This window comes from Talpa europaea (genome assembly GCF_964194135.1).
Source record: "Talpa europaea genome assembly, chromosome: 13".
NCBI classification, from domain to species: Eukaryota; Metazoa; Chordata; class Mammalia; order Eulipotyphla; family Talpidae; genus Talpa; species Talpa europaea.
Window position 1 is genome coordinate 88407786 of NC_140080.1, and position 10475 is coordinate 88418260.

Below are 10475 nucleotides of genomic sequence, written 5' to 3' on the forward strand. Positions count from 1 at the left end.
AGTATGTAAAGGTACTTTGAAAACCATGGAAATACTATGCAAATGTAAATGATTACTGTCTTTGTTACCACTTTGTGTCAAAGAAACAATATACATAGATATTATACATACCATCCATTACAATTGTATTACTTCTTTGCATTAAAATACACTTCAGGACAGTTTTTTGATGTTTATTTAAAATACTGTACTTAGGGCCTCCCCTGGTGGCGCAGTGGTTGAGTGCTGGGCTGCAAGGCTGCCTGCAGCCTCTGCAGCGCTGGTTCGATCCCCGGTGAGGGTCCCACATGGAGTGCAGACCTCTCCTGCTGCCTGCTGCTCCCCTCAGCAGTGTACTTCGGTCCTTCTGCCTGTTCTGCTCCCCGCTCTGGCTCTGGTGAATTCTCTCACCCTCCCTCGCTTCTGACTGTACCCAGTGCTTGTATAAATAAATAAATCTTTAAAAATAAATAAATAAAATAAAATAAAATACTGTACTTATATGAAGCCAAAATAATTTTCTTTTTTTTTTTAAATAATAAATTTTATTTTTATATTCCCCCATACAACTGCACATGCCCCATTCTGACCCCAATCCCTCCCCTCCCGGCCCCCACCCCCCAAAAAGTGTCTCTGGTTCATAGTTTTTTGTTGATTTTGATTTTCACTTTCTTATAGTTATTCATTTTCCTGATCCCTTATTTAAGTTTTCTAGATTCCTGCTATGAGTGAGACCATCCGGTATTTTTCTTTTTCTTTTTGGCTTATTTCGCTGAGCATGATCCCTTCCAGCGCCATCCATGTTGCTGCAAATTGCATGTGTTTATCTTTTTTGAATGCTGAGTAATATTCCATGGTATATATGTACCACATCTTCTTGATCCAGTCATCTATTTTTGGGCATTTGGGCTGTTTCCAAAGCTTAGCTATTGTAAATAGTGCTGCTATAAACATAGGGGTGCAGGTGTTCTTTGGAATGGATGTTTCTGTGTCCTTTGGGTAAATACCTAGGAGTGGAATTGCTGGATCCTATGGAAGCTCTATGTTTAGTAGGTCCAGAAATCTCCACACAGCTCCCCATAGTGGTTGGACCAGTTTGCATTCCCACCAACAGTGCAGGAGAGTTCCTTTTTCTCCACAACCTTGCCAACATTTGTTGGTGCTAGTTTTTTTAATATGTGCCATTCTCACTGGTGTAAGATGGTATCTCATGGTAGTTTTGATTTGCATTTCCCTGATTACAAGTGATGCTGAACATTTTTTCATATGTCTGTTGGCCATTTGCATTTCCTCTTCAGAGAAGTTTCTTTTTAGCTCTTCTGCCCATTTTTTTTTTTAACTTTTTTTTTTTTTTAATATTTATTTATTTATTTATACAAGCACTGGGTACAGTCAGAAGCCCGGGAAGGTGAGAGAATTCACCAGAGCCAGAGCGGGGAACAGAACAGGCAGAAGGACCGAAGCACACTGCCGAGGGGAGCAGCGGGCGGCAGGAGAGGCCCGCGCGCCATGTGGGACCCTCGCCAGGGGCTGGGGATCGAACCGGCGCTGCAGAGGCTGCGGGCAGCTTCACAGCCCAGCGCTCAACCGCTGCGCCACCAGGGGAGGCCCTCTTCTGCCCATTTTTTGACTGGGTTATTTTCTTTGTTGTTGTTGAGTCTCATCAGCTCTTTGCAGATTTTTGTGATCAGTCCTTTATCATTAGTGTTGGGTGCAAAAATGTTCTCCCAGTGGTGGGGTTTCTCTTTGTTTTTGTTATTGTCTCTTTTGCTGTGCAGAAGCTCTTTAATTTGATGTAGTCCCAGCTGTTTATCTTTGCCTTCACTATCACTGCTTTGGGTGATGTGTCTGTAAAGATGTCTTTGATATGCAAATCACGTAGTGTTTCACCTATATTTCCTTCTATGTATTTTATGAAGCCAAAATAATTTTCAACAAAAATTTTGTTAACATTGTATTTATAATCGGGTATCTCTTACGGAAGCTTGCATTGACTTAAAGAAAATACTTCCTTTTTTTTTTTTAAGAGTGCTACATACATGTTTAGAGTACAATTTAGAATTAGTATTTACCTTTTTATTTTTCTTTTCAGGATTATTATATTATGCAGGACATGGTTATGAAAACTTTGGGAACAGTTTCATGGTCCCTGTTGATGCTCCAAATCCATATAGGTCTGAGAATTGTCTGTGTGTGCAAAATATACTGAAATTGATGCAAGAAAAAGAAACTGGCCTTAATGTGTTCTTGTTGGATATGTGTAGGAAAAGGTAAAACGTCTAATATTCATCAACAAAGCTTCTTGTAGTTAGGTAGCGGCCATAAGAAATTAAATCTGAGGCAAACTGAACTGTGAGATTCATTTGAGGTTATAGATTGAAACTGATTAAGAAAAAACTAAGAGAAAATATATTTCTCCATATATGTTTCAATTTATCTTTTTTTTTTTCTGTTTGCTATAGAACAATAGTGAAGGCCTAAGGGTGTGGGCATTTACTCTTGCAAGTGTCTTTAAGTGTCTTTAGTCCTGGAATTAGCAGAAACAATGGCACCCCAAGTCAGCACCCCAAGTCAGCCCTGGCCTTGCAGTTGCAGAAAGTTCAGCTGAACCACTTGTTTAAAACTTTGGATCCCGTTTGTTTACCTTGTGTTACTAAGAAATAGAACCAGTGATCACTCCCCTCAGACTTGCAGTTTTCACTTGCTCAGCCTTTACTGATCAGAGTCCAATGCCCGAGTTCAAACCCAGCTCCAGCTTTAAAGACGTGACTCTGCTGTCTCAACAGTGTTGCTAAATATATAGCTAAACAGATAAAGGAATTTTGAGTCTGTAATTTTAAATTATGTGTTATAGCCTTTTATCATATTTTAGTATACTTTTATTGATGCTTTTTTTAATGAATGCCAGTTAACTTTTCATATTTGTATTTGTTGTTTTCCCTTCCTGCCTTTTAAATAGAAATGACTACGATGATACCATTCCAATCTTGGATGCACTAAAAGTCACTGCCAATATTGTGTTTGGATATGCCACGTAAGAAGATCTCATGTCTAAGTGGACGAGTCCTTCATTCTTTGATGACTTCCTTTTGATTGTAGATTAGAGACCTAGAAATACCCATAGACATCTAGCCTCTATATTTGCCTCCTTGATATTCTTGATATAAAACCTTAAGTAGTTTACCCTTCATATCTTCCCATCATCAAGTCCCGAAGTATTTAGTTCCTGCTTCGAGATTAACTCTTTAATTAGGGTGTCAGCAGGGAGAGGTGGGGACTGAGGCTTATCAGCATATGTGGGAATCTCATGTAGCAAGCGTTTGCTTTTTAAAATATTTTTCTTTTTGCTGTTTTTTAGATGTCAAGGGGCAGAAGCTTTTGAAATCCAGCATTCTGGATTGGCAAATGGAATCTTCATGAAATTTTTAAAAGATAGATTATTAGAAGACAAGAAAATTACTGTATTACTGGATGAAGTTGCAGAAGGTAATAATAATAATAATAATAATAATAATAATAATAATATAAAAGCCAGACCGGGGCCTTTAGAAGTGAGCTGTTCCAGTATTTTTATGTTTGCTTATGCTATATTCCTAGCACCTTGAACCATGCCTGACTCATAACAGGTGCTAAGTAAATATGTGTTGAGTGAATATGTGATAATGAGAATATTACCTGGTTTATAAGAGAGTTTGTGGCCTTAATATTTTAAATGTAATGAAAGAACTGAGGTCTTTAAAGTAATACTCCTTATCTTTTAGATATGGGTAAATGTCACCTTACCAAAGGGAAACAAGCTCTAGAAATTCGAAGTAGTTTATCTGAAAAGAGAGCACTTACTGATCCAATACAGGGAACAGCATATTCCGCAGAATCTCTGGTACGGAATCTACAGTGGGCCAAGGCACACGGTACAGTAAAGTCTATTTTTGTCATATACTTAAATCATGACGTTCTCCCCTCCCCCCCATAAAGCTTTCCTCCCAATTGTGTAGTGAAATTGTTTACCATAGTGGGCAAACCCAAAGCAAGTGTTTCAGTTATAGATATTATACTGATTTATTTGATGTTGGAAATAATCGAGTAACTCAACCCAGTATTTTCACCATTGATAAAATCAAAGTATAATTTTTAAAATAATTTTCTATTTATCTAATAATATACAATCCCTTTTATTCTCCTGTATTGTGAGCTCTTGAAGTGTGTTTATTTCAAAAATAGATGGGACTGGATTCCAATCCTATCTCTACCACTTGATAAACATGTGATCTAGAAAATGGGAAAGAGAAATCGTATTTACTCCATAGGTTGTAGATACTGAGTGAGCTCACGCAGCAGAGAGACGCGCACGGAGGTCCGTAGACCTGTGTGCTTATACAGTCTGCACCTTCTCTCTCCCTGACGTTGAGTTGCTGGGTTAGTGATCAAGAGACAAAAGATGAGGTGGAAATCATACTTGTAATTAATTACCTTTAGTAATTCTGTGTGATTAGTGGTAAAGTAAGTTTAAATATTGACTAAAATATTTTGGATTCTCAAGGGTCCCCAATATCTGTTATGAATCCTAATTTGGATATTGAAAATTATTTGTTGAATTCCTATGTGATAGCTTTCTTTCCAGACTAGTCTGCCCTTTAAGGTGTATTGTTGGTAACTTAACATATTAAGGTGCATTAAATGTAAAATACCATAAATATATTATCTTGACATTCCAGATATTTGGACAATTAATTGAAATTACTTTCAATTTAAAAAGCTCTAAACAACTACAAAACCACAGAGGCAAAGATCATCAGTAAGCAAAACCTTTTCTAAAGTGAAACCAAGGGCCTCCATGGTGGCACAAGGGGTTAAGATGCAACCTATGAAGCTGTTTGCAGCCTCTACAGCTTTGAGTTCGATCCCCCAGCCTGCCAGGAAGCTACCCACATGGTGTAGCAGACCTCTCTTGACTCGCCTGCTGCTCCCCTCAGCAGTGTATTTCAGTCAATCTGCCTGTTCTTTTGCCCACTGTCTCTGGTGAATCCTCTCATCCTCCCATACCTCTGGCCTGTACCCCAGCTCTTGTATTCAAAAATAAATAAATCTTTAGAAAAAGATAAAATAAAGTGAAACCAAAACTAAACTCTTGGCAACAAAGTAATTTTTTATAATGAAGTGCTCATGCAAAATGATAAAATAAAAACAGAAGATCCCTTAATTAATAAGCAAATGATACAAATTCAACAATCTACAATATATTCTCAGCATATTCAGAATATATTAATAACTAAGGAACAAATATAGAAATTGGTTCTATTTCTATATTTGTTCCTTAGTTATTAAATTTTCAAATAGTAATTAGAAAAAAGAAAGTCAAAACTAAGATGGTGTATTTCTTTCCTTTTTAATCCCATCAAATAGACAAGCATTTTTTTTTTTTAAAGATTTATTTATTTTTATACAAGAACCAGGGTACAGGCCAGATGCGCGGGAGGGTTAGAGGATTCACCAGAGACAGCAGGGAACAGAACAGACAGACTGAAGAAATACACTGATGAGGGGAGCAGCAGGCGAGACAAGAGAGGTCTGCTCACCATGTGGGATTCTCGCCAGCCAGCCAGGATCAAACCCGCACTGCAGAGGCTGCGGGACAGCTTCACAGTGCGGCACTCAACCGCCTGCCGCAAGCATTTTAAAGGAGGCTCTAGACAAGCATTTTAAAGAATAGCATTGCCTTATTTTAGAAATGTTATGGTAAAATTAATATATTTATATTCTATATAAATGGAAAACTCACATATGCAAGGAATTCTCAGACTACTATATCTGGCAAACTCAAAGCATAAAAAAAAAAATAAGTGTGTAAATATGACAGAACAAAATGAAACCAGAAATATTAAATTCAAGAGTAGCAGAATTGTTAAAGGTAAATTTTCAGTGACATAAATGCTTCATTAAAAACTAATTTCATGGGGGGCCTCCCCGGTGGCGCAGCGGTTGAGCGCTGGGTTGCGAAGCTGCCCGCGGCCTCTGCGGCGCCGGTTCAATCCCCGGCTGCTCCCCGGCCACCGGAGGAGGGTCCCACATGGCATGCAGACCTCTCCTGCCGCCCGCTGCTCCCCTCAGCAGTGTACTTCGGTCCCTCTGCCTGCTCTGCTCCCCGCTCTGGCTCTGGTGAATTCTCTCACCCTCCCGTGCTTCTGACTGTACCCAGTGCTTGTATAAACAAAACAAACAAACAAACAAATAAATAAAACATGCCTCTATAAAAAAAAAACCTATAAAAAAAGTTTTTAAAGAATTAATTAAAAAAAAAAAAAAACTAATTTCATGGGGCCTCCCCAGTGGCGCAGCGGTTGAGCACTGGGTTGCAAAGCTGCCCGCGGCCTCTAAGGTGCCAGTTCGATCCCCGGCTGCTCCCCGGCCACCAGAGAGGGTCCCTCATAGCGTGCAGACCTCTCCTGCCGCCCGCTGCTCCCCTCAGCAGTGTACTTCGGTCCTTCTGCCTGCTCTGCTCCCCGCTCTGGCTCTGGTGAATTCTCTCACCCTCCCGTGCTTCTGACTGTACCCAGTGCTTGTATAAATAAATAAATAAATAAATAAATAAATAAATAAATAAATAAATAAATAAATCTTAAAAAAAAAAAACCACCATGTTGTTAAAAAAAAAAAACTAATTTCATGAAGATTGAGGCATTAGTGAAAAAATGTCTACAATTATATGGAAACTACTTTATCACTATAAAAATTGTATTGATTCCCACTATAAAACTGCAAGACAAAAAGCCTACAAGACAGTATAAAACTCTAGGACAGTAAATGAGATATTGTTATTTGCTTGACCAGCAGAATCTTGGGTTCTTCTTCCCCTCTTTTTCAACTGTGTATGTCTTTATAGGCTCTGCTAGTTATACAGCACTTTGAAACAGAAAAAAAAAAAAAATGCTCTGATTCTATTCTGCCCCATAAAGAATATTTGTTTGTTGCTTATCAGAAAACTTACCAACAAGCACTCTTTAATTATTTACAGGTTGTTCTTATTGTTCTTTTCCAGAACTTCCAGAAAGCATGTGTCTTAAATTTCAGTGTGGTGTTCAGATTCAATTAGGATTTGCAGCTGAGTTTTCCAACGTCATGATAATCTACACAAGTATAGTCCAGAAGCCCCCTGATATAGTGATGTGTGATGCCTATGTCACCGATTTTCCACTTGTAAGTCTCTCCTTTTTCTTTTATTTAAACTATAACAATGTGTTCTCACTTGCTAAAGACTAAAATTATGAAAGCTTAAACTTGATGGTAAATATAAAGGAAATACATGTACAAATAGAATTTATATATAAACACTCATTGGTATTTTCGTCTAGCAGTCTGAAATACCAATGAGTGTTTATACATAAATTCTATTCTTACACTAACTGGATTAGCAAATGTGAGGGAATTTACATATGTATGTACATATGTAAATACACGTCAAGAATTCCCTTTTGAAAGCAATTGCTTCCAATATGTTATCAAAACAGTAGTCGTTTTATTTGTCAAGTCATGGGAATATACTAGAAAAACTAGTTCTGTTCTTTCCAAACATTTATTTATGATATTTCCTTCATAATGGTCTACAGAATCCAGTAAACACTATACTCTAGAATGGTATCATAAATTGAGAAGTAGACAAGGAATAAGACAAATCCAAAACATCACTTTTGCTACTGAGAGAAACTCATGGAGGACAGGCTTAGTGGGAGGGCTTGCTTGCCCTATGCCCCAGAATTAGACAGATTTGTCCACCAAAATTAGACAGGTTTGTCCCCTGGATCAGCATAGGCCTCCCTGGGTACTGGGCTGAAGGGAGGCTCTGGGCTTCTCTCTGGGAGAGTAGAATAGATTTCTTGCTCTTGGCCAGGGTTTGGCTCTAAAAGCAGAAAAAGGGAAGGGTTGATTTTGGAACATCCATTTATTCTTCATAAATAATACAAATCACATAAATCCCCCCTCCTTCCCAGAAATGATGAAGAAAGAGGGACAGAATCCAGGAGTCAAACACCAAGGAACTTGAACTTAAAAGGAAATTTAAATAGGATAAAAAGTGTTTCTTGGAATAGGGTGCCTCCCTGATGGCACAGGAGTTAAGTCACAGTGCTATCAAACTATGGCCAGCTACTGCCCCCAGCCAGGGAGCTGACCCACATGGCACAGCAGACCTCTCCTGTCTCGCCCACTAGCTCCCCTCAGCAGTGTGTTTCAGTAGATCCACCTGTTCTGCTCCCTACTCTGTCTCTGGTGAAACCTCTCACCTCCCCACACCTCTGGTCTACATCCCAGTTCCTGTATGCATAAATAAATCTTTAAATTAAAAGTGTTTTTAGGAATAGTTTGAAAGTAGCTATCCATTTCAGAGCTAACTTTTTAACTGTGTTAGTTAAATTTAGAATTCCTGTTGTTACTAGCTATCATTGTTTTCGTGGTCTCTCCAGACCTCCATACGGGATAACCTACTCGGTCAACCTTCATGAGAGAGCATTGTTAAACCATGGTTAATGTGGCTTAGTGTCATAGATGTGACTTTCATTGATTTCATTAATGACATTTATTGATTTCCCCAGGACCTAGATATTGATCCAAAAGATGCAAATAAAGGGACACCTGAAGAAACTGGCAGCTATTTGGTATCAAAGGAGCTTCCCAAGCATTGCCTCTACACTAGGCTCAGTTCACTGCAAAAATTAAAGGTGGTTATTTTTCCTTTTTATAACTACTAATGGAAAACTTGATGAAAGTAGAAAATTCGTTTTGGCATGCAAGCCTTTTATTAATTTGTAGATGTACTGCTTCATTAAGAGATAAACAGTTCATTAGAGATAAACAGTCTATAGAGAGTCTTATCAGTGAGCTTGTCCTTGAGCAGTCTGTCCTGACAATGGCCTGAGGTTTCTTGTGTGAGAGTATGTGATTGTGCTCCATGTAGCTAAAAAGTCTAGAGACAGAGCATATTCTACTTTAAAATATCTTGGCATTTTCAAATGATCATTTCCTCGCTCCATGACTTTCTAATTCCAAATTAGATTTGAATTTATTTATCTTTTTTTTTTTTGGTTTCTTGTTGATTTACAAGTCAGAAACTATCTCTTTATGGTCGAACTTTCTACTAGAAGTATCTATCTTTGCCAAGCTTGAGTTTTTCCATTTAGAGCTGCATGACCACAGACATATTAGCCAAAACTTGGGGAATGAAGTGGGCGCCACTGACAGTTACACAGAGACAGCAGGTCTAAAGCTCTTGTCACCCTGTTCTCACTAATCCACTTACAGTCTCCTTCATCTTTGAAATTCAACCCGTTACCTGCTTCCGTTGTATTTCTCCACCTGTGAGGGGGCATTATCACTCCACAGTATTTTAAAAAACAATCAGTTTTGGGGCCTCCCCTGGTGGCCCAGTGGTTGAGCTCTGGGTTGTGAGGCTGTCCGCAGCCTGTGCAGTGCCAGTTCGATCCCCGGCCAGCGGGGAGGGTCCCACAAAAATAAATAAATAAATAAATAAATAAATAAATAAAAATTGGTATGAGGAAAAAAAAATCAGTTTTGACCTAGGGGTAAAGCTAGTGCCCCAAGCCTCACACCTGGAGAACACTACCTGTCACAGCTCTCCAGGAATACAGCACAGAGCTAGAATTCCAGTTCAGGTGTGGAGGGCAGGAGGGAGGACGGGGAGAGGAGCCTGGCCGAGGGCTGAGAGCCGTTTGTGGCGTGAGCGACACTGCAGATGGCGTCTTTGCAGGTCGCTAACACCAAGCCTGTGCTCTCCCCCTCAGGAGCATCTGGTCTTCACGGTGTGTCTGTCGTATCAGTACTCCGGGCTGGAAGACACCGTGGAGGAGAAGCAGGAGGTGAACGTCGGGAAACCCCTCATCGCTAAACTGGACATTCACCGCAGCCTGGGGAGGAAAACCTGCTTCCAGACGTGCATGGCCGGCAGCGACCCCTACCCCAGCAGCAACCCCGCCGGGCACTACCGCTCGTCCCCCGACTCCTTCAGGGGCGTTTACCACTCGCATCTGGGCGCCCTGGGCAGCACGCTGCCGGACAGCTGTCGCTGCAGCCGCACGGCCCAGGCCTTCTCCGCCCAGCACGCTCGCTACTCGAGTGAGGCCGGGGGGAGCAACGTGCCCGAGGAAACCACCGACGAGATGCCTTTCGCTTTCTCGGACGGGCTTAGAATTTCTGAGAAGTGACCTTCTTGGCTTGGAGAGTTGTAGCTGGGTAGGTGCCCCGTGTACAGCAGTGCTCCTGGAGAGTGGGGATTGTAAAAAGCAAATATATATATGTAGAGAAAAAATTAGCAGCTGCTGTTTGAGAGCAAGCTCAGGACTCTGAGATGCTGGAGGTGCATTACTTAACCTCAGGTTTCCTCTTCTCAGGATTTTGTGAACCGCTTTCTTCTACAAGAAGGAAGGCTGGGTGGGTGCCTGTCTTTGTGGGCATAACCAAATGTGGCTGTGTTTCCATTTTGACCAGCC

General features: G+C 40.3%; 1 protein-coding gene across 2 annotated transcripts in view; it reads left to right on the plus strand.

Moving 5' to 3' along the window:
* Positions 1 to 10190, plus strand: part of MALT1 (MALT1 paracaspase) — a gene marked incomplete at both ends in the record, with an annotated part of 46510 nt that extends 36320 nt beyond the window's left edge. For both annotated transcript variants that reach the window (XM_084252496.1, XM_084252495.1), the window contains 7 exons: positions 2072 to 2249; positions 2939 to 3013; positions 3338 to 3465; positions 3741 to 3890; positions 7016 to 7173; positions 8565 to 8690; positions 9771 to 10190. In XM_084252496.1, the coding sequence (XP_084108622.1) occupies positions 2072 to 2249; positions 2939 to 3013; positions 3338 to 3465; positions 3741 to 3890; positions 7016 to 7173; positions 8565 to 8690; positions 9771 to 10190 (1235 nt within the window). The remainder of the gene's footprint in view (positions 1 to 2071; positions 2250 to 2938; positions 3014 to 3337; positions 3466 to 3740; positions 3891 to 7015; positions 7174 to 8564; positions 8691 to 9770) is intronic.
* Positions 10191 to 10475: the final 285 nt, after the last annotated feature.